General features: G+C 33.1%; 2 protein-coding genes across 4 annotated transcripts in view; one reads left to right on the top strand and one right to left on the bottom strand.

Annotated features, from left to right (window-relative positions):
- Positions 1-2,439, top strand: part of LOC132119696 (voltage-gated potassium channel subunit beta-2) — a 113,146-nt gene extending 110,707 nt beyond the window's left edge. For all 3 annotated transcript variants that reach the window (XM_059529882.1, XM_059529883.1, XM_059529881.1), the window contains 2 exons: positions 643-731; positions 2,217-2,439. In XM_059529882.1, the coding sequence (XP_059385865.1) occupies positions 643-731; positions 2,217-2,306 (179 nt within the window). In that variant the 3' untranslated portion in view covers positions 2,307-2,439. The remainder of the gene's footprint in view (positions 1-642; positions 732-2,216) is intronic.
- Positions 2,440-8,097: 5,658 nt separating this feature from the next.
- Positions 8,098-24,981, bottom strand: part of LOC132119211 (multiple epidermal growth factor-like domains protein 6) — a 65,783-nt gene continuing 48,899 nt past the window's right edge. The window contains exons 15-36 of the mRNA XM_059529003.1: positions 24,425-24,548; positions 24,184-24,315; positions 23,310-23,438; positions 23,089-23,217; positions 22,827-22,961; positions 21,596-21,730; positions 21,265-21,390; positions 20,056-20,187; positions 19,849-19,977; positions 18,800-18,931; positions 17,552-17,680; positions 17,330-17,458; positions 17,088-17,125; positions 16,039-16,054; positions 14,006-14,137; positions 12,075-12,203; positions 11,813-12,004; positions 10,665-10,793; positions 10,445-10,573; positions 9,374-9,502; positions 9,174-9,302; positions 8,098-8,162 (exon numbers count right to left, since the gene is read on the bottom strand). Of these exons, the coding sequence (XP_059384986.1) occupies positions 8,098-8,162; positions 9,174-9,302; positions 9,374-9,502; positions 10,445-10,573; positions 10,665-10,793; positions 11,813-12,004; positions 12,075-12,203; positions 14,006-14,137; positions 16,039-16,054; positions 17,088-17,125; positions 17,330-17,458; positions 17,552-17,680; positions 18,800-18,931; positions 19,849-19,977; positions 20,056-20,187; positions 21,265-21,390; positions 21,596-21,730; positions 22,827-22,961; positions 23,089-23,217; positions 23,310-23,438; positions 24,184-24,315; positions 24,425-24,548 (2,649 nt within the window). The remainder of the gene's footprint in view (positions 8,163-9,173; positions 9,303-9,373; positions 9,503-10,444; positions 10,574-10,664; positions 10,794-11,812; positions 12,005-12,074; positions 12,204-14,005; positions 14,138-16,038; positions 16,055-17,087; positions 17,126-17,329; positions 17,459-17,551; positions 17,681-18,799; positions 18,932-19,848; positions 19,978-20,055; positions 20,188-21,264; positions 21,391-21,595; positions 21,731-22,826; positions 22,962-23,088; positions 23,218-23,309; positions 23,439-24,183; positions 24,316-24,424; positions 24,549-24,981) is intronic.

Here is a 24,981-nt window from a genome sequence, read left to right on the forward strand (position 1 = left end):
TCCACTGTTAGATTACCAAGAACATCAGAGCTGAATGTTTCATATCATTTGCAGCGTTTGACAGTGTAGCCTTGAAAAACACAAACATGCTTCCAAATGGCTGCCGTATTACAGGCACACACACACACACACACACACAGAGCAGTACAGTAAACACTGCTGTGCCAACACACAGTGCCACAGATGGCACACACACAAACTCCCAGGAGGGATTCAAATCCCCACAGAGTGTCCTTCCTGTCTGTGTGTGGCGGCGGTGTTGCATGGGCCATGTTTAGGAAACAGCAGCGGTCAGCATGGCTCCTCTTCACCTCCTCTGCGCTCCTGCAGATATCGCTTATCTTACTGTGAAATAAAAAAAGCTCTGATTTCGAGCACGCTCAGTGTGTCCCGGTGCTGGGAGCCATGGTAACAGAGTGGTCTGGCAACTGCTGTGTGTTTTGTGAGATGCTTTAGTGTGTGTAGGAGGGGGAGAAATAGCTGCTTTAAATTTGGAAAGGGCTTAATTTGTATATACATGTTTTGCTTTTAAAAATAACATTTATCTCTTTGTGATGGGAGGATTTGCTTTAAGGGTGTGTCATATGTTGTGTATGATATTATTTATGCTGTATATTCAACATATTTGCTGCTCGTCTCCAGCGTGGTGCCTGAGAAATGAAGGTGTGAGCTCTGTGCTCCTCGGAGCCTCCAGCACAGACCAGCTCATGGAGAATATAGGAGCAATACAGGTGAGAGTGCACATGAGTGTGTGGTAAGTGTCATTCAAATGTTAAGCTCCGCCTTCAAACCAATCTTGACCAATCCTAGTGTTGCTGTCATGCAGAGTGCTGCAGTTTTTGCATTGGCTTTTGCATCATTGGGGAAAATGAGCTCTGAGAAAACCAAAAGTTGGAAACTTTCCATGGGAATAAAAAAACTTAAGTGTAGTTGAGAAGAAAAGCTTATATATCACATAATATTTTAGGATGAAAACAATACATAAATTGCAAAAACATAAATTTCCATGCATAATACATACACTTAATGATTAAATTTAGATGAAAATAACACTAAACATATAACTTATGTAGCACATAACCAGAATGAGTTGAAGCAATATCAGCATTTCATCAATATTTTAGGAGTCTGTCAAAAAAACTTGTTTAAAACTAAAAATTGTATTGTCATTTATTAGGCAAATAACAAACTGAAGCAACTAAATACATTTTATCAATTCCTGTTTTTATACACAAATTTAAGCCAGCACATTCAAGCATTAAAACTTATTTTTTTTATTAAGGACTAAATGTCAGTAACTGTAATTGGGCATCTGAATAAAAACAGATGAAGCGCTTTACTATTTTCTGCCTTTCTTGTAAAACAGTAAATCTGAAAATTCATTGATGACAACAATAATTATATTTAAGCATCAGAAACACTACTTTGATTAGAGCTTGCACAATGGTGTGGATTAACCATTACAGAAACATTAACAGTGATTTTGGTAATCACCAATACTGTCACAGATGTTTTAGTTAATGGATATCAGACGAGTCTTTTCTGTGTTTGGTTGGCTAAAAAGAAACATCCATCTCTGATTCAAGCTCTCTACCATTTTAATCGTGTTACAGCAGTTTAACAGTATAATGCCAAGCTTTCCAGAATAATCCGTTCGATTTTAATCCCTTTATGAGTCCATTTATCAGCAAATCACATTGTTCATGGAAATCTCCATTCCTACGGGAGCAGGGGGGCGGAGCTTAGCAAAGGGCCAATTGCTGATTGTTGTAGCGATTTTTTTAATTTTTAATTTTTATTTTTTTTGTGAGCTAAAGTAATGAGGTTTCCCACATTCTGAATATAACTAGTATACCATTAGTTTGTGAATGTAAAACTAATATATATCATTTATTTCAGAATTAAAAAATTAATTAATTAATGAACTATAAGAAAGTATTTACATTTGCAAATATTTACTTTTTTTTTTTTACTTTTTTGCACATGTAAAACACATGACTTGGAGCAAAACCACATTGCAAGATTAACATTTTAAGATAAAAAAAACTTAATTGGTAAAAATGTCTGGGAACCCTGAAAATCTTAGTCAAAGTATTGACCCTTTTTTGTTGCCTTTTTAATTCAGGCTAAGTATTTTAGTGTTACAAATACAAAATACCTCAATCTTTATGTATATACTCATGGAATCCAGACTCAGTTTGCTACTCTTTTCACAGGTTCTTCCAAAATTATCCTCCTCCATCGTGCACGAGGTGGACAGTATCCTGGGCAACAAACCCTACAATAAAAAGGACTACCGCTCCTAGTGTGGAGCCAGACTGGACCGGATGCTCCGAACCCTCCTTTGCCTGATCCTCCGTTCGCTTCAGCTTTTACTGAATGAGTACCGGCTGCATGAGACGGGCAAGCACCCACAAACCCTGGAGTGCAAGGGTTGAACAAAATACACAAAATATACAACAAAAGACACAGCCACTGACATGCAGGATAGAGAGCGATGCATTGAAGATACAGTGCTCACAGAGACTCCATATGGGTACTTTAAAACCAGATCATTAGGGTAACTAAGAACAAAATGGAAAAAATATGCTTACAAACATTAAAAAATAACATGCTTGCTTGGTTGCTGGAAATATTCAGTTTTTCCCCTTTTCTTTGTTTTTCTTTTTTATATTGATTGCATAATAACAAAAATAGAGCTCAAGCTGAAATAGGTGATCCATAGCCACTCATGCGATCCTTTTGGGTTTGCACACATCGTTCACATCATCGAGGTGTCCCGGCCCAGAGCTCTTCACTGTGTCGTCTGCATTAAGTATGCACAGGCAAACCAATAAGCACTTTAAGAGAACATCAGAGAGAGCGGCTTTGTGAAAACTCATTTAGGAGCAGCTCCTCTCTTGTGTGGAAGGGGTCAAAAATCAATGGCTTTTCCTTATTCTGTACAGGGCATGGCATCATCTCACTGTCTGCTCTTTAGCCTCAAAACAGCCCTGGCTTCTCATGTGTCTCTGCTTTGCTAACAGACGTTCTGATGTCAGATCACTCCATCAGATGTTGTGGTTTTTGGAGGGCATCTGTCTGAGTGATTGCTGAAGACGAGCGTCGGAGGTCTTCCATCCACAGGAACCTACTCCCTGCGCACACGTTTAGTGTACTCATATTACAATTACTCACCCTGATTTATTAGAGTTTAAGTATAGATTGAATTACCTGAAAGGGTTAAGCATGCTTCAAAAGTATTTAATACCATCATTGCAGTTTTTTAAATAAGAAGAGTGACTGTTAAGAAACATCAGAGAGTATTTTCTGGTCATATTTCACCTCAAAATCAATATCTATAAACTATATAATGGAAGATATACTAAATTATATTACTTGTGAATTTTAGGACAATTAAAAAAATTTTTTTTAGCAAATTCCATGATGATTAAGATAATTTTTCCTATAATTGGTCTTTAATTTAATGTGAATATATATATATATATATATATATATATATATATAAATTGTAAAATTAAATATCAAGTGTACATCATGCTAATATGTGTTGTACTGATTTAAATTTTATAAGTTTTTATTTCTAGTGTTTATTTGAAAAATTATGCATTGCAGTAATATATATATATATATATATATATATATATATATATATATATATATACATATATATACATTTTATTTTATTTTTTTTGGATGAAAGAAAAGAGAGTCATGCATTCCTGGAAATAATTGTCTCACAATATTGAAAAAAAAAAACTTTGAAAAATATAAATTATAATATTAGAAGTAAAATAGCAAGTAATTTATTACTGGAAATAATTGTACAGTAATGCAAAAAAAAAAAACTGTTGATGCTCCTGAAAAAAATATACTTATAAAAATTGTCCCATTGCACAAAAATTGTAATAGTCTTAAAATAATAAGTACTATAATTTTGTACAAAATTGTTTCATGGTAATAATAAAAAATTTCTTGAAATTATATTATGCAAAATATCATAATTTATGTAACTGATTTTAGGGTGAAATATGAGTGGCAATTTTTTTATGACATTAACCACATAAGGCAAATTTATCGATGATTAAAAACAAGTAGAAACATGAGGTGGTGGTAGCCTAATGGTTTTAAATAATGGGCTGCTAACATAAAAATTCAAAAAGGTTCAATCCTAGACAGTGGTGAGACACCGTTCTGTTTGAATCACCCTGTGATTTTACGTCTGTTTGTAGCAAAACACAAGTGATTTGATGATATTGTGTGCAGTGTAGCTGAAGCTGCTGGGACTCCAGCACTCACCTGTCACAGATGCTCCTAGCCAATAGGAAAGCAGACTGTTTCCACGGCACTGTCTCACCTGTCCAATAGGAGCAGAGACCTGTTTGTGTCAGCAGCTCAGGGACTGCGCTAGAATGTCTGTGTTTGCATGTGTGTGTGAGAAATACATCGTTAGGAAGTTTCTTCATCTCATTTCTGGACACTGGGCATTTATTGTATATGCACCGGTGATGAAACGTGTGGCTGAAGCCAAAGATTTATCCCACATCCCGTCAGTAACGTGACCCCTGTGTCCTCTTTTCCACGGAGAGCAGCATGTATCTGCACTTGTATCTTTCTTCACTTTGTGTATTCACTCTGCGCTCTAAAAGTATAATATACATACTCCGTGCGAGTATACATAGTGCACCCAGTATGAATGATAAGCAGTCTTTTGGTCTTTTTTAAATGAAACCTTGATTAATTAGTGCAGTGCAGCGTTTAATCAAACCGTCCCTGATCAAGCACAAGGGAATTGCATGGCTCATTTGGAAAGCATGCAGCGGGATCCATGCGCTCACAGCTCACATCTACTGCACAATTCATATCTGAAAATATGTTTTAATATTCTAAAAAAGATGAGCTTGCTGTTCCTCATGCTAGTGATTAAAAATACTCTGAAGATCTGGATCAAAACTTGGGAGTTAAGGGAGATAAATTGGTCAAATCATGACTTAGATCAGCTTTAAAAACCACTGAATGTTGAAGTTTGGTGTCCGTTCATCTCATCTGTGTGTTTGTGTGGAGCCACGTAGATTTACTGTATAATAACGGTGCAGTTATTCCTAACAGTCTTTGAAAGATTTGCACTTTATTCGTTTAGGAGTTGCTTAATTAGAGATGATTGATTTACATTTATAGTTTTAACGTCTTTTACTTTTCCCCTTTTAAAGGAATGTTTTAGGTGCGTGATGATTTATGTAAGATAATCATTTCAAACAAACCAAGTATGATGTTTACAGTAATGCACTTAAAATGGATAAGTACTTTTAAAAGCAGAAATGTGCAGCTGTGTAAAAAAATATATATATATGTTTTGAATTTAACAATGTTTACTGTCTTATTATTATTATTTTTTTGCATTACAGAAAAAAATATATACCGGTACTTAATTTTCATGGAGATAATGTCACACAAATAATCATCCTAAAAATAGACTTATTTCAAGCTAACTATAATTGATTTTACGGTCAAGAAATATTTCCTGCAAATTTCTTTGTGAAATTCACCCACCAAGGCAAATAAATAAAATAAAATGATTGAAAGATAATAATAAAGTTTTGGCTAAATACTTACAAATAAATAAAATAGTTCATGGTAAAAAAAGCATACAAATTTTATCACACTATCATCGTGCTAGTATGGTGCTGAAGTATTAAGACTAAACTTGACAAACTATATTTGAATATGTTCTTGCCTCATGAGCTTAGAGCATTGCAGGTTGTTGTTTGTTGGTTTTATTTTATTTTTTTGTGATGTCCATAGAGCTTCAGTCGTACTGAATCTGAAAACATTTCTTCATATTTCATTGTGTTGTCACCAAAATATTAGTGAACTGAAATCTGTGAGCAGTAGCTTTGTGAATAACCGGTTATTAGTTTAGTTTGGTGTTTTTGATAGCAGAGCTGCGTTCATCAGTGCGTTTGAGATTGCGTCTTGTATTTACTAATGTTTTGATTTCATTAGTGTTGTTCCACGTCAGGCTGTTTCTGCTCTCGTGTTGACTGTTTTTCCAGGCTCTGATAGAGTCTGGTCATCTGCAATATCTCGTGAAGACTTCGTGAATATCAGTGATTATTTCCCAGACCTCTGAGTAGTTTGTAAAAGTGGCAGGATTTTTATTTGTAAGCTCAGAGTGGAATGGTTTGGAAAAACTGGGGAAAGTGTAATCGCTATGAAATCTGTAATTATCAGTCCATATTTGACAGGTCACAGGTGACGGATGTGTCCAAGTATTATCGTCAAGTACCATACTTGAGATCCCGAGGAGATTATTTTTCATTAATATTTTGCAAAGATAAAGACAGAAATATGATTTTATTTTTTTACCATTCTTTGTTGCCCTTCGTTGGGACTGACCTGAAGATGATGATGATGATGATGACCGATTACAACGAGCAATTATTTGCACTGAATATGCATTTTGGAGAATTCTGTGAAATGTATACAATGGCAAGCTACATTTCCACGCTTTGTGGAGAAATACTGTATGTTGAGTCAGATGTATCTGTATATAGTCTGACCTTTGTACATGTGTGTGTATATATATATATACATAAGAGTATTCATGGTCCTGGTCACTCCAGCCTTTGGTTCTTTTGTTTTCATCAAAAGGCATTTGCTAAATGCATTCTGCTTGAATCTGAATTAAGACATGTACAGCGCTAGTATCTATGAAATGATAACTATAAAATGATGACAATGAAAAAAAAAAAGCCTGTTTGTGTCTTTTGCAGTTTCTTATGAAAGCTGCAGTATGTGCCTCGGTCCTCATTCTGGTTGAACATGTAATCTGGATTATGCAAGACGATATTTGTAATTTAATTTAGATTACATTTTTTTAAAATCCGATATTGATTAAATGATTACATAGTATTATGATGCAATAGCAATACATTACAATAGCAATACGTTATTCATAATATATCGGTTTGCCCTAATTGTTCTTCATATTTTAAAGTTTCATTGGTGTTTAAATGTTACAGTATATACACTGCCATTCAAAAGTTTGGGATTGGAAGATTTTTAATGTTTTAAAATCGTCTCATATGCTCATCAAGGCTCCATTTGATCAAAAATTCTGGAATAAAAACAACATAATATTGTAAGATATTATTTCAATTTAAAATAATGGATTTCTATGTGTATATATTTAAAAATGTTATTTATTCCTGTGATCAAAGCTGAATTTTCAGCATCATAACTCCAGTCTTCAGTCTCACATGATCTTCAGAAATATTTCTTTAGAACCTTTTTTCTGGATTCTTTGATGACTAAAATCATTTCTAAGAAGTAAATCTTTGCTATCACTTTTTGTGATAAACTGCATTTAATATAGCACTGCTGAATAAAAATATTAATTTATTTCAAAAAGAAAGGAAAGGAAAAAATGTAAATACTAAACCCAAACAAAGTTTCTTAAGAAAATGAGATGTTAAAATAAGCAAATGCCACAATTTTACAATAAAAATTCGACAACTTGCTGAATTAATTATATATTTTTTTTTAAAAACATTCCAGGGAGGCACAAGTAAAATCTTTAAGACGCTCACAAGTTTGCAAAACGTCTACAATTGTATATTTCACAAAACATAAATATTTCAAACTTTATACAAAACATTCATCAAAAGCATTAAAAAGGCATCAGTTGCGAATGTTTTCTAATATTAACATAAACAGGTCCTCCTCTAATAAAGGCCATCATAGCACCATCTCTAACATTGAGAAACTTTACTTCATGTACAGTTCAATACTGACATCCTCACAGATGTTTCAGCAGATGTTACAGTCTGTCAAAGAGGTAAACAAGTACAGTCTGTGTTCAACCACAGATTGAGTCAAATTAGTAAACAATCTGGGACTTTTATTTTATAAAAAAAAATGAGTACAATGACCAAGAGTGTTAGGTCATGGAAAGGCACTTTTCTCTTGTTTAGTCCAGTCAGATGTGAATCCAGCCTCTTTAAACAACAGAAGTGAAACAGAGACAGAGTCGTGGAAGAGCGATGAAGGACCAGGTGTGAACCTGCAAACAGCTCTGTGTCTGTGTGTTTGCTAGCGCTACGAGACGTTGAGCTGCGACTGATTCTCTTCTGAACGTCTGGAGTTCAGATCTGGAGGTCCGCCTGAGAAAACACAATCACAGCCAATAAATCACCCGTCTATCAGTTACTCAAACGGTCACACTTTACAATAAGGTTCCATCCATTTGTTAACTATTGTATATTTAATGCAGTTAACAATGAGCAATACATCTGTTACAATATTTATTCATCTTTAAAATACAACTGTACATTGTTAGTTCATGTTGGGCTCAGGTCTATTAAACAACATTGATGGATACAACTTTTGATTTTAATAATGTATTGGTAAATGTAAGAATCAGTACTAACTAAGATTAATAAATGCTTTAGATGTATTTTTCATAGTTTTTTTTTTTTTACTTGAATAAAACTAAACCTTAAACCATTGAAAAAGTTACATATAAAAGATACAGTAACCGAAATCCAATATTAATGAACTAAACATATTTTATTTTAGCTTTTTTTTTTTCATTTAAACCTAATTACTAAAATAAGTAAAACAGAAATAAATATTAATTAAAATAAACTGACTTGTTAAAAGAAACTAATAAAAATGAATAAAAATTACAAAAATGTAAAAAAAAAAATATATATATATAAGTGAAAAACAACAAAATTATTTAAACTAAAATGTAAATGAAATCTTAAAATCAAACCTTATAAAATGGAAAAAAAATCTATAACAAAAACTATATACAGTAGAAACAAATTACTAGCAGAAACGAAATATTAATGGATTAATAAATATTATAATAGTATCTCTTTAATTAGATTTAAAAACATGCATGTGTATGTCTTTAATATGCAATTTTTTCTAATATACAAAAACACAATGAAATAAACGCTGTTTTAAAATAAACCCACAAAATATCCACAAACATTGACTGACCATCATAAAACCGAAAGCTTTCAATTCCCTGATTCAGAATCATGCACAATATTAAATATATTCAATTCATGTTCTAAGTTGTTAAATTTTGATTTAGTTTTTGGCTAATATAGTAAAGTGAAGATTTAGTAAAGTGGTTCTCTAGTGATGTGAAGCAGATTTACGCTGTGAGCACGTGAGGCCGGTCCAGTCGTTCAGACACATGCAGCGTCCGTTCCTGCTGTCACACTGAGCTCCGTTCTCACACTCACAGCTGAGAGCACAGTCCGGCCCGTAGCGCCTCGCACTGCAGGCTGTCAACACAGCACACATTACAAAACATACATATCTCATCCTGAGCGTGCATTAGTGCTGCTGGACTCACCGCTGTCACACCGGACACCCGTCTTTCCCGAGGAGCAGATACAGCTGCCGCTCACCGGGTCACACGGTGTGTCCTCCGCACAGTCACATGACCGAGAGCAGTTCAGACCGAAGGTGCCCTGCTCACACTCTGAGGAGGACAACGAAATCTTTTACACAAAAAAATACATTAGTAAGCTTTGTTCATTCTGCTGTTTTTTTGCATTTTAGTTTTTAGTAAAATTGTATTAAGTTGTTTATTTAAAAAAAAAAGATTTTTAAGGTTTATATATATAAGTGAAAGTGAGTGAAGTGACATTCAGCCAAGTATGGTGACCCATACTCAGAATTTGTGCTCTGCGTTTAACCCATCCGAAGTGCACACACACTGTGAGCACACACCCGGAGCAGTGGGCAGCCATTTATCCTGCGGCGCCCGGGGAGCAGTTGGGGGTTCAATGCCTTGCTCAAGGACACCTCAGTCGTGGTATTGAAGGTGGAGAGAGAACTGTACATGCACTCCCCCCACCCACAATTCCTGCCGGCCCAAGACTCGAACCCACAACCCTTCGATTGTGAGTCTGATTCTCTAACCATTAGGCCACGACTTCCTGAATATATATATATATATATATATACACATTTTAAGTTTATTGAAATATGTGTGTGTGTGTATATTATTGAATATGTAAATTCAATTCATTAAATTTGATTATATATATATATATATATATATATATATATATAAAATGGTTTACATTTTTACTTTTATATTTTATTTTATCTTGTCTATTTTTTTATGATTTTAGTTGAAGTTTTAAACAATCAAAACATGACTTAAAATGTAAATTGTTACTTAATAATTTATTTATTTATTGGATTATTTTTATTTATTTATTTATATTATTATCTGAGGAGCCCAAAATCACTCACATGACGCTATAAGGCAGATTGACTACAGTCTTTACATTGCTCTGTGTGTGTGTGTGTGTGTGTGTGTGTGTGTGTGTGTGTGTGTGTGTGTGGTGTATAAGTGTCTCTGTGTGTGTGTGTGTGTGTGTGTGTGTGTGTGTGTAGATGGTGCACGTCTGACCTCTCTCACAGCGAGAGCCGTGAAATCCAGCGGGACAGACACACTGTCCGGTTCTGTGGTGACATGAAGCCCCGTTCACACAGTCACAGTGCTGCTGACAGCCAGAGCCGAACAGACCAGCAGGACATGCTGAAACACACACACACACACACACACACACACGTGTGGTCAGCACACAGCAAACACTCAGCCTGTGCTGGTAAAGCTGTGTGGATCTCACCGAGCTGACAGAGATGACCGTAGTATCCCGGCTCACACCGACAGCTTCCTGTCACTCGGTCACATGTGCTGTTATTCTGACACACACACTGAAGAGCACAGTCAGGACCAAAGAGACCCTCTGGACACGCTGACAACACACACACACACATGCACACGCTTACAGCACATACTGAATCATAGATCATCATATTCTTACATATTATACAGTTTATTATACATATTTAATTATACACTATTATAATTCTATTATTATTACGTAATTATATTATATAATTTAGATTTATATATGTGTGTGTGTTAATGCATATATGATCCTTTTCAATAACATTTTATAATTTTCAATATATATATATATATTATATCAATATATATATATTATATATATAATATCAAAATAATACATTTTAATAAATGTTAATATTAAAATGCAAAAAACTAATACGCAGTCAAACAGATAAAAATACAAAAATGTCATACTTTCAAATATTAAATATTGATCTAATTATTTGTGTGTGCATGTATATATATATATATATATATATATATATATATATATATATATATATATATATATATATATAAATAAAATAATACATGATTCAATCATTATACCTAAAAACATTAAGAATGATTTTATATTGTGTGTGTATATGTTTTAGTTGTATACATAATTTCTACTAGCATTGATTATTTCTATATTTGTGTGCATATACAGTATATTTTTTTATACATGACTGATTATTAATTATATAATTTAATAAATTAAATTATATAATTTAGTTTGTAATTACATTATATATATATATATATATATATATATGACAACAGATCATTATTAATTACATAATTGAATAAATGTAATAAATATATAATTAAATGTTTCATTATAATATAATTACACATTGATTCATAAATTTTACATCAAATTAATATGTGTAGGTACTTTATTATATATAAAGAAAAGAAAGGATTCATGAGCAATTAAACATTTAGACTATAAATGAACAGAAATAAAAAAACATTTAACATCTTTATCCTTTGAGGAAAGATGGATCTTTGTTCATGGGACTTGGATCACGTTCTTTTACAAAGTCTATAGTCACTCTATAGATAATAATGAACATCTAGAGTTTATATATATATCACCTTTCTCACAGCGTGAGCCGGTCCAGCCGAGAGCACATGAACAGTTCCCCGAGACGGCGTCACACAGACCTCTGTTACTGCAGTCACAGCGCTGCAAGCAGCCCGGTCCGAAGCGGCCCGCGGGACAGACTGCACACACACACACACACACACACCAGACCTCAGATGACACACAGACGCCCGCCGGACACACTGAACACCGGAGCACAGGGGATCAAACACATACACAGTGTGTTCTGAGCATGTGCTGTGCGGGACTCACTGAGATGACAGCGGGCCCCGATGAATCCGGCCGGACATTCACAGGCACCTGAGACCGAGAGACAAGCTCCACCGTTCAAACACTGACAGTGATGCTCACAGCCAGGACCGTAGAAACCTTCAGCACACGCTACACACACACACACACACACACGAGAGAGAGAGAAAATGAGGGAAAAACATCAACCAAAACAATCACAAACGTGCATCTGCATCCATTAAGAGTCTTTTGTTAACTACACACCGGTTGGCAGTGTTTGGAATAACGGCGTTTAAAAGAACGGCGTTAGGTAACGACGTTATTTTTTTCAGTAACGGGGTAATCTAGCTAATTACTTTTCCCGTCGTTACAACGCCGTCAACGTTACTGAACGTTAAATGCGGTGCGTTTATGCATTGATTTAATATGCAATCCGAACGCACCCCTGGCTCACACAGCGAGTGAGCAGGTGGGTTAATAACGAGATAAGCGATTATGATTGGCTAAGGCAGAGTCATGTGTTTCATGGTAGCCAATCAGAGTCAGTGTTTTTACAGCGGCGCCAAACACACACAGTCACACACACGCAACAGCTACACAGAGATTCGCAGCAGCAGGAGAAATGGCGAGTCAGGAGCAGTCCGATGAAAAGTTGGCAATTTCAAGGTGGAGATATAAGCACTACTTCAAATTCATTGTAGTCAAAGGCAAGAACGTGCATGTAATGTGTACATGTAATGTGTGATACACGCATCTACAAAGCTAGTGGCCAAAAACACTTTCTTACAAAGAGTGCAGGATAAAACTCTTGCTGTCTGTTGACGTGCAATAAATCTCGAAAGTTATGTACGAACACCTGTCTGTTCTACTTATTTCAACTGACTTGTGAAAACTGCTAAAAAAAAAAAATTCTTTGACATTTAGCAACTTTTTTTTTTTTTACAGTAACGCAAATAGTTACTTTCCCTGGTAACGAGTTACTTTTATTATAGAGTAATTCAGTTACTAACTCAGTTACTTTTTGGAACAAGTAGTGAGTAACTATAACTAATTACTTTTTTAAAGTAACGTTCCCAACAGTGCTCCTCAGACAGAGAGAAAACCAAAGCTTTATGAGCATGTGCTGACTTTAGTTTCCTCTATTAGAGTTGAATAAAATTTTATCTGAAGCAGAGATTCTGCCAAACCCCTTTTGACAAAATATTCACTTGAAAAGCATCCTTTAATATTACTATAAACATACAACACCTTCACTTGTTTACGGTTCTCTAATGTTTGGTCATGGTGACATGACAACTAAAATATTTCATATTTTTAGTCATTTTTTAAAATGGTTTTATTGTTGGTGGGTTTTTTTACCTATTTAAATTGTACATTTTAGTTCTTTTTTTAAGAATTTTTAAAACTCACATTTTTATGATTCTATTAATTTTATTGTTTTAGTGTTTTTATTTTTTACATTTTTAATTTGTTTTTATTTAAAATGTATACAATTTTACTTTTTTTAATTTATGTTTTAATTATATTTCAAGTTTGTTTGTATTTTAAATTTACATTGATTTACCTTAAATATTGATTGATTTTATATTTTTATAATTTTATGTATTTTGATGTATTTTGTGATTTTATTAATTTTTATTTAGCATTTTACTTTATTTTATTTTTTTGTTTCAGTTTTTTTTTTTATGTATTTAATTTTTTTATTATTAGATGTTTTATTTGTATTCTAAAACTTACCTTAAAAACTATCAAACTAAAATTCTTTCCAAAATTTGTCAAATCATAAAATATATATATATATATATTTTTTTTTTTTTGGTATTTTCTGTATTTTTATTTAACAATTTCTAGGATTTAATCAATCAAGTTACAGGTTTTTAAAACAGCAGAGGAACAAACCTAAAACATTCTTCACAGTACCTATATCCTGTAATTGTAAGTGCATCCCTCACCCTGTTCACACTTGGGTCCTGTGAATCCAGGCTTGCAGTAACAGTCTCCAGACAGCGGGTGGCACTGCTGGTTTCTCTCTGAACACTGACACACCTGATTACAGTCGATCCCGAAGGTGCCGGGCAGACAGGCTGATGACAGTGGGTGCTTCTCAATATCCCTACTCGTCTCCTCGCTCCTCCGTCCTCCATCCTATGACCCGGAAACCGATCGAACACAGCCATCTTGAAGGACATCTCAATTCTCTAATTGCACCACGAGGAGACGAGGATCGAGGAGGGAGGAGGCTTTATGAGGAGCGATCAGCGAGGATACACAGGTGTATCCTATGCGGAAGTATTTTATCGACTTAACGTGACGCACGTGTAAATTCTCCTCCCCCTTCACATCTGTTGTAACAATTTTTATTTATATTTTACCTTTTCACTTCAAATAAACCATGCATGTCATATATTTCAAACAGGGCATCTTGCTTTATTAATATTTATTATGAATGTCTTAATTAACCAACTTTAACAACATAAGGGCAGATCCCTTTAATTGCAGCTGATGACACTTTGAAGTAACGCTGAAGGGAGCGAGGATAAATCATTTCACTTGATTCAAGTCCTCCATCCTCACGTCTTTTCCTTGCGTCCTTCCCTCGCATCCTGAAAGGGTGGAGCTAAGACACGAGGAAAGGAAGCGAGGAAAGGAAACGAGGATGCACAAATATGAATTGAGAAGCACCCACAGACTCAGATGATGTTATTATTTTTTAAAACAATCTTTTTTCTCTCCAGTAATTTGGCATGTGTTGCAGCCTTACGAAAAATAACCATGGTTTTATTATAGTAAAACTATGTTTTTTTGGCGTGTTGACTACCATTTGTATAACCACAGATTTACTACAAATACCATGGTTAAACTATGGTTAATTTAGCAAAACCATGGTTCATTTGTGGTTACCATGGTTTAACTATAGTAACCATGGTTTTTTGGTTTTATTTGTAGTAAAACCATGGTTAATTTTCATAAGTGAAGCTGCAAATGTTTTAAACAAGTTTTACAGTTTGATTCTCATGAGAGCACCTAGAAATCTGGTTTGGTGTTCACACAAAGTGATACCCATTTAATATAACTGTAAAAAATAATGTTTATATTTTAAAAGAATTTATATAAAAAAATTATAATATATATATATATATATATAGAATTGCACATTATTTATTAATTTTTTTTATTTTTCAAATAAAAGAATAAAAAGACAAAGTGTGAAAACACTATTATATTTTTAAAAAAGAAAGAGTGTTAAATAAAAATACAATGATTTTATATTTCACTTAAAAACACAATGCATTTACATAAATGTTTTATTTATTTTTATATTAATTTCTACATTTTCAAACCTAAAATCAGCATATATGTGATAAATTCAATAATTGAGTTTAATTTCAATAATAAATTACTTAATATGAACAATTATTTAATTATTTATTATAATAAATATTTATATATTATGGATTATAACTATTAATTTAATATTTTTATAATTTAATAATGATTAAATAATTAATATAATTTTTTGCATGTGATAATTATTTAATAATTATTTTACAAAATTCTTACATATTTTAAAAATTATCTACATATATTTTATTGTAATTATTTAATGAAGTTATCACCATTATTTAATATTTAAGTAAAAAAATTATTAAATATGTAATTATTATGGGTGATAACCTATATGACTAATATTACACATTAAAATTTATAAAATAATTATCATGTATTAGTTATTTTCAAATGTAAATAACATCTAAAATGTAATTATTTAACCTTGATTAAATAATATATTAATTACATATTATGAATTAATTTAGTAACATCATTTACATCATGTTCATCATCCAAAACTACACAGACTCCAAACCACTGCTGTGCTTTATTACAGATCTCCTCTCCTTTGGAGCATTCATTCTGATGCTCAGTTTGACTTTAAGCAAATTGTCTGGACTATTCCTAAGGAGGCTGTCCTGGCATTTTATCATACTGTCAGATCTTCCTACCTGGTTATATTGCGCATGCGCACATCAATATTGCATCTTTTTTCTCATGCTGAACAGTATTTAATGTATCTGCATTACTGTTCGGTTAGGTTTAGGGTTGTGGTAGGTCTAGACGTCAATAAACCATAACTTTACAGTAACATTTTTCATTGTCGAATTGTACTACCCACTGTTTTAGTGGGAGATAACAAAATCTGACAGGGTAGGACAAATCAACAGAACAGGGGCATCTACACAACACTGTTTTCAACAAAAAATTGAAAACTTTATGCATTTTGGCTGTTCATTTACATGACAATTGCATTTTAGGGGCTCGAATATGCGAACTTGTGCATATTCGAAAATGCAAATTCAAAAAAGTGCACATTTTTGTAAATGATACCATTATCATCATCTTGTGAAACTACCAAAATGGGAATTAATGAAACAGGTGACATAATGCGTATGTGTATTACATGTTTCTTTACAAAGTAATATTAACTCCTACTAGCCTGGTGTGCATAATACAGCGTTTTTAGTCTTTTTTTTTTTTAAGGATTCATTTTCTGTTTTTAGCATATTGTTATTGTGTAAATGCATTGAGTTGCTGCCATGTGATTGGCTAATTAGACATTTGATTTACCAAGTTGAAAATGTACCCAAATAAAGTAGCTGGTGAGTTTGTGTATATTCTTAAAAAAGATTCTATTTCAAATAAATTATGTTCTTTTGAACTTTTTATCCCCCCCCCCCCCCCAAAAAAAAAAAAGTATCACTGTTTCCACTCAAATATGATGCAGCACTATTTTCAATGTTGATAATGATCAGAAATGTTTCTTGAGCAGCAAATCAGTATATTAGTTTGATTTCTGAAGATCATGTGACACTGAAGACTGGAGGAATGACGCTAAAAAATCAGCTTTGCTCACAGGAATAAATTACATAATAAAATAGAAAATGATTATTTAAATATTGAACAAATATTTCTAGTTTAAACTGTATTTTGATCAAATAATTGCAGCCTTGGAGAGCAGTAGAGACTTATTTCAAAAACATTTAAAAAAATCGCTCCGTACAATCCAGCAGGACACGCTGCAGACGAGACAAACGGCGTCAACATTACTCACTGGAAAACAGTTCATTGTGTGCGCGACAGAAAGACAGATGTGCTCATAAAAGGAGAAATTATAATCAGAATGTGTGTTCGAGATACTGCTGAGTTTCCTAGCTGAAGAGGGCTATTAAAGGTACAGCTATAAAACATAGAAGTGAAGAGAAAATGAAGAATAAGCTCACTTTGGTTACAGTGTGTGCCGATCCAGCCAGGAGGACAGACACATTCACCACTGACATGATCACAGAGAGCTCCGTTCATACACACACACTTCTGCTGACAGTCCAGACCATAGAAACCCTGCGGACAGGCTGGACACACACACACACACACTGTCCATCAAAAATGAAGCATCTCATAACATGGCTGGTGTTAATATATGTTAAGTGGAGAAACAATCATACGTTTTTCACAGAATGTCCCCGTCCAGCCAGTCTTACAGGTACAAGCTCCGCCCACATGGTCACATGACGCCTGGTTTTCACACAGGCAGCGATGCTTACAGCCCAGGCCGAATGAACCAGCAGGGCATTCTGGGACAGACATAGACGTGTAACATTTATAACAGATAGAAGGCACACATAAAGACTGTCAAATCTAAAATGAGAAAATATATTAAATATGAGTACATTTGTCAACTTGCAAGACTATTTAAAATTAATGAGTGAAGGCAAAATGGTTTGAATAAATAAATGTATAAAGTAACAGGACCTTAGATATACATTTTTTATAATATATACGGATACATGTAATTTATCAACTATGCATTATTTTATTTTGCATGTTTTCAGATTTATTTACTCATATTTAAAATATTCCTTTAATACTGTAACATTTGTACTGATATAGCAGTATACATGGAATATAGAAGCACTATTAAATCTAAAATAATTGCATTGTATATATTATATCTACATTTTTTTATAATTATTATACATGGTTATTTTATGATCACATATGAGTTAAGACACTACAAAAAATATATGTATATTTAGAAATTAATCAATAATTAAATAAATACATAGAGGAAAAACCCTAAAGAAAATGATTATAGTACCTAGATCTTAAATATTTTCCCTAATAATATAATATAATATAATATAATATAATATAATATAATATAATATAATATAATATAATATAATATAATATAATATAATATAATATAATATAAATTTTTACTTTTAAAACGATTTTAATTTAAAAAACAAAATTATTCATTTTATTATTTTTTCATATTATTTATTTTATATTGCACATTTAAAAAAAAAATGTATTTATTTTTATTTTCACTATCTTTTTTCGTGTGTATTTCATTATCATTAATACTGTAACATTTATCAAATATATTAGATATACATGGAATATAGAAGAACTTTTAATCTAAAATAAAACAATGAATGCAGAGATGTCAACGCATTTGAACACAGAAAACAAAAACCAAATATTAAATATGAAATACATTAAAACTGAAATAATACTGACAATGATATTGTAAAGTGCATCCTACAGAAAGCATCATGTCTTTCTTTAACATAAATACATTTATGCATTTGCCAGACGGTTTATCTAAAGCAACTTGTATATCTAGGTGTTTCAAGCATTACTGAGTGTGATCTACAGGGATGCTGTGAGTGTTGTTGTGCACTCACTCTGGTCACATTGAGGTCCAGTGAAACCCGCCTCACACTGACAGTGTCCCGTCTGAGCGTCACAGCCTCCGTCATCGTTTCCACAGTCACACACATTCACACAGTCCAGACCCCAGCGGCCCACGTCACAGGCTACAACACACACACACACACACATTATCCACTCAAACTCAGTGCTGGACCAAAAACACAAATCAGATACTAAAAGTACAGATACCCTAACAAAATATTATTGTGCATTAAAAGTACTCATTTGAATTTTTACTTGAGTAAAAGTGCTAAAGTACTTGATTTTCAATGCACTTAATACTGCGGTCAAAGACAAGACATTTTAGTGTCTGCATCAAATCTTTAAAAAAATTATTTTATAAACAGAAAACATATTAAAAGCAAATAAAGTGTCTATAATGTTTCAAATAACTTTTGTAAAACAGTCAAAACATGCAGCAGCGTAACAGATATACATTTTGTATGCATACTGAAACTAGTTAAAATCTTAAAAGAATAAATGATCATACCACATTTTATTATATTTTTAATTATTTTAAACCTCTTGCTACCAAATGGGTAAAACCTAGTGATTTGAAGAGTAGTAAAAAAGATTAAAAATGACATTTAATTAGTATTTTAGGGCTGAACTGTGCTCCTTAAAAAGTCTAATGATTCTTGTTATAAATATTCCTGATATTTAGAATATATATTTAGCATTTATTCATTTACTAAATATTTAGTATATAAACTACTGATACACCGAAATACATTTTAGTGGATGTGTCTTCTGTAAATCATGGTAAAAATGTACGATAGTCATTATTTTTGGCTCAGAAAACAATAAAACATGTCCCATTCCAATAAATAAATAAAGCAGTATTAAACATTTATTGTTTTGGTGCTGGAAAACCATTTAAAAAAAATTCACCCACTGATCGATGAACCACGTTAGTCAAGAGAAAAGATTTATATCTACCACTGTTAAAAAATAACGACAACTAACAACATTTCCATGTATTTTTTATACATATATACATATAATTGCATATGAAACCCACCCTTCCTGCAGTTGTGGCCCGTCCAGCCAGGAGCGCACGAGCAGCGTCCGGTTACAGGATGGCAGCGAGCTCCATTATCACAGGTACATCTGAGCCGACAGCCCGCACCAAAGCGTCCCGCGGGACACACTGAACACACAGAGACTGACCACACAGCCCAAACAGAAGAAATGCATCTGTTTTTGAGAAGCACAGAGATTTACTCACTGTTCTCGCACAATCTACCCATGAATCCAGGAGTGCAGACACACGTCCCGTTACGCCGGTCACAACGGCCTCCGTTCGCACACGCCGGACACGATTCCTGACATTCAACGCCCCAGCGCCCCTCTGCACACTCTGATGCAGAAAAACAGTGTGTTTGAATTATATATCTGGACAGTGTCATCAATGTGACTCTCAATGACCCACAACACATTCTGAAAATACTGGTTAAACCGGGTTGTTTTTCTTGAAACTGTGTGACTATTTCTCATATCGGCTCATGAACATGCCTTCAAAGTGTACAATGCATACAATGTTTTTATTATAATTGTAATAATTGATTATAATTTATATAATTGTTTAATGGAAGGTGAACAAATTCAAAATACAGTATTTTTGTTCATTTCCTTCCTACCTTCTGAGGGTATTTATATTTACATTTATGCAATTGGCAGACACTTATATCTTAAGAAATGTACGTTAAATAAAAAGCAAAATAAAAAAATTAAGGAACAAATTAAAATTAAAAATAACCAGAATTTTACATTTAAAAATATAATAAAACACTGTTTAAAATTCTGTGAAGCACAAATGTCTAAAAATAGTTAAATATTTTATGTTTAATATAGTTAAATACAGTTATATATCTGAATAAATGTATGTAAATAAAAAAACACTAAATTAATTAATTACAAATAAAAAAAATTATTTAAAAATAAAATAAAATACTGTTCATAATATTCACATTTTGTAAAAAACTAATGTTTAAAAATAGTAAAATATTTTAAAATTAATATTTAAATACAGTTTCAAATTTATTGGCTTTTTTTGTTTGTTAATGTGTTTTTTCCTGATATTCTTGTTGTTTGTTTGATCGTTTTTTCATGGTGTGATTTTTGAATTGCATGAATACAAGTACCCAGAATTTATTACATAACACAAGGGTTAAAAAACATTATGTGAACATACAGAATTTTAATCTTATAGGATTATTCTGTCTATGAGCCACTAATACAAGTTTACAGTATCTAAATACTGTCCTTTTTAATAATCAATTATGTGCCCTACAGAAGTTTGCGCTCTGTAAGTGAACGACGCCTTGCGGTGCCATCCCAAAGAAGCTAAATGATTAAATGTAAATCATAAGCTAAGGGCCTCATAAATGGATGTGAAAACAATATAAAGTTATAGCACAAAATAAGTATGACATGCCTTTTTCACAACGTTTTCCAAACGTTCCAGCGGGACACAAGCATTGGCCATTGATCCTGTCACATGGTGCTCCTGAGCAGTCACATGACTGGGAGCAGCCAATCCCAAATCTCCCCTCAACACAGTCTATCACAGTAAAGACAAGACATCTAGCGTGCTGAACATGTGGAACTTTAATAAGAGACGGTGTGAGACACGAATCAAACCACATTCAATATCTACATGCAGCTGTTTTGATCTGATCAGTGACTGATGCATGTCAAATACTTTAGCTCTAATGACCTTAGCGTCATATAGACACTTTATATATCTATAGTTTGATTTGATGTACCTTGGTCACACTTGTTTCCTGTCGTTCCAGCTGGACACTGCGGCTGACACGCTCCGGTCACATGATCACAGGTCACTCCAGCCGGACACAAGCATTTATTATCACAGCCAGAGCCAAAGAAGCCTGATTCACACACTGCAAGGGAAAACAATTAATACTGATCATATATACTGTATCTCAATCTAAAACTTTTAGATTGCCCATTTTATTTAAATTATTAATTTAATTTAATAATTTAATTTTTATATTGCATGCTTTCCCATTTTTATCCCTGTATTTAATTAATTTAAATAAATAAAAATAACAATATTACTTATATTGAATATAGTATAGAATAATACTTTGTATAAATAATCTACAATTTAAATGTTTTTTGTCCGTTTTCATTCTATTTTATATCATCATTATTTTATTTTTAGATTGCATGTTTTCCAATTATTTTAATTGTACTGTATTTCATTAAAGTATTTCAAAGCTAATTTAAAATAAAAAAGGTTAAAAGGCTGTGCATCAACAATCAATTTAATTTAATTTAAGATTGTATTGCTTCTATTTTGTCTTCAGTATATAAAAAGATTAAAATGTTATGTGTTAACTATACATTTATTTTATTTTTAGATTGCAATTTTAAAATTTTATTTTAATCAAATTTTTACATTATGTTTTTAAGTTATTTTTCTTGTTTTTCATCAAAAGCATTTCAAATGCAAATTAAAAATTATAAAAATAATAATAATTTAACACTAGTTAATTTATAGAATAGTAGAATTAGATTGCATGTTTTTCCTTTTTTTTTTTTTTTTTTTTGATATTTCATTAAAACATTTCCAAGCAAATTTAAATTAATTATGCATCAACTATCCATTTAATTTTATTTGTATTGTTTTATTTATTTATTTAGTTTTAGACTGTTTTTCAATTTTTTTCCTTCTTTTGCACTGAAGCATTTCAAATGCAAATGTAAAAAAATATACAGTATATTTAAAAAAAAGGGAAAAACATGGCATCTAAAATTGTGTTTCATTAAAGCATTTTCAAGCAAATTTAAAATGAAAAAGCTAAAAATGCTATATATCAACTACCCATATTTTAATTATTTTTTTATACTTTCATCTTTAGATAGTTTCCTATTCTTTTCCTTGTATTTCATTAAAACATTTCAAATGCACATTTTTCAGTGCAATGCAACCGTGCATTAGCAACACTTCAGGCGTTCATTATGCAAACGGACCGTCTTTGCAGATGTCACCCCGAAAACCCGGCTTGCAAATACAGGCGCCATGATGACGGTGGCACTCTACAGTGTTCTGCTGAACACACTGACACTCTTCAGAACAGCCTGGTCCAAACGTCCACTTAGGACACGCTGCATGAACACAGAAGACAGAAAGTCATAACGGATTACAAATATCCAATGCACTGTTGCAACCGGAGCCTGGTTTAATTGCTCTACAAAGCACCATGTAGTTAAAGTAACAAACTACAGCCCTCACGTAGGTGGCAGAACCTTCCGTACAGTCCCGGGTCACACAGACACGCCCCATAAGTGCGATGACACCGTCCCTTATTAGCACAGTTACACTTCTTATTACAGATCTTCCCATAGAGCCCCTTGGGACAACCTGAAGAGGTAGCATCGATATCAATATTATAAATGATTTGCATTATGTATGTTACATCTCTTCATACAGTGAAGGTGTCAATGTAAACGGACCGTCCTGACACAGCTCTCCACTGACCCCTGGTGGACAGCTGCAGCTCCCAGTGACCGGATCACACACACCGCCGTTCTTACACTTGCAGCTCAACGAGCAATTCCTGCCGAAAAAGCCCTCCGGACACGCTGGACAACACACATGCAGAACATAAGATGTCAGGAGCTTTTAAAGACATGCAGCACAATATAAACAGTACAATTGAAAGAAACCCTATAAAACCTTCTGGCTCCTATCTGATATACATGATCAAAACTTTGCTGAAAACCTGTTGCACACAATCTATTACATGCTTTCTGTCATCTGATTGATAGTTAATGATTTTTAGCAAGTAAAAGTATACTTATAATATATATATATATATATATATATATAATTATAATATAATTATAGAATTATAAAAACATCCTCCTTCAGCTGTGGTTCACGTGACGTTTTGCTGTGAATTCTTTACTAAAATTAAGAATAACATTTCCAAATTAACACTTACTGCAATGATGCAGCTTAGTTTTATTGATTATCCAGACATCATTTTTTTATTTTTTTTATTTTTTTTTGAAAAATCATGCGAGTATCAAATCTGATCATCAGGCTTTTGAGGAACGTTAATTTGTTCATCTATCAGTCAATACTGTATTATGCCACAAAAAAAATTCTGACTTCTTTTCTCAGAACTGAGAAGAGATATCAACTTTCAGATTAATATTCATATGTCAGGATTTACATCTTATTACATGTCTCTGGTTTTATAGAGCATGTTTTGTCATTTAATCAAACAACAACAACATCTTTCTCCACCAGAGAAATTATTTTTCAGTTTCATGTGAATGTATTGGATGTTCACTCAGCCATGGCTCTTTCAGAGAAACTCACTGTCATTACACACGAGTCCCGTCCATCCGTCAGGACAGTCGCAGCCGTTTCTGTGTTTGTTACACACTCCTCCGTTAGCACAGTCCTCACACGACAGACTGCAGTCCAAGCCGAACGAATCATTCAAACATACTGCACAGAGCAGATCAGACAAGAATTTTACATTAAAACCAATCGTGCTATTACAGTTAACTAAAAATAATTTTTTTTGTTAACTCAAATAGGCTACTGTGTGTCTTACTGAATTTCTCAGTTAGGGTGCTCTCAGCGCGCAGTTCTCCCGTGTCGTCCTCGTCCTCGTCGTATCGCTCCAGGATCTGCTCATACACCTGCAGGATGGTGAGCTGAGCTTGAGGTCTGAGGATCTCCAGCACTAACACACACAGTTCCTTTAATTAAGTGTCACGCTTGCTTCTAATGTACTACATGGAGCACATTTTTCGGTCTGGTTCTCGTGAGAGCACCTGAAGATTCGGTTCGGTGCTCACACTGCATATAGTGTGACCATACTATAAAAAATAAAATAATTAACAGTAATAATAATAATAATAGTATTTAGTAGAATACTATTATATTTTAAAAATCAAAAAGAGTATCAAAATCGTACACTTTAAAAATGCAATGCTTATATATATATATATATATATTTTTTTTTTTTTTTTTTTGTATATGAATTTTCAGCATTTTCAAACCTAAAATCAGCAAGCTTTTATTTTGGTGGGTTGTCGGCAGGTAAGTCTATGCAATGCCAGTTTTAGCGCTGCAGAGTGAAGAATGTCAGTGAATGAAATGCCAGTT

This window comes from Carassius carassius, chromosome 38 (assembly GCF_963082965.1).
Source record: "Carassius carassius chromosome 38, fCarCar2.1, whole genome shotgun sequence".
Classification (NCBI taxonomy): domain Eukaryota; kingdom Metazoa; phylum Chordata; class Actinopteri; order Cypriniformes; family Cyprinidae; genus Carassius; species Carassius carassius.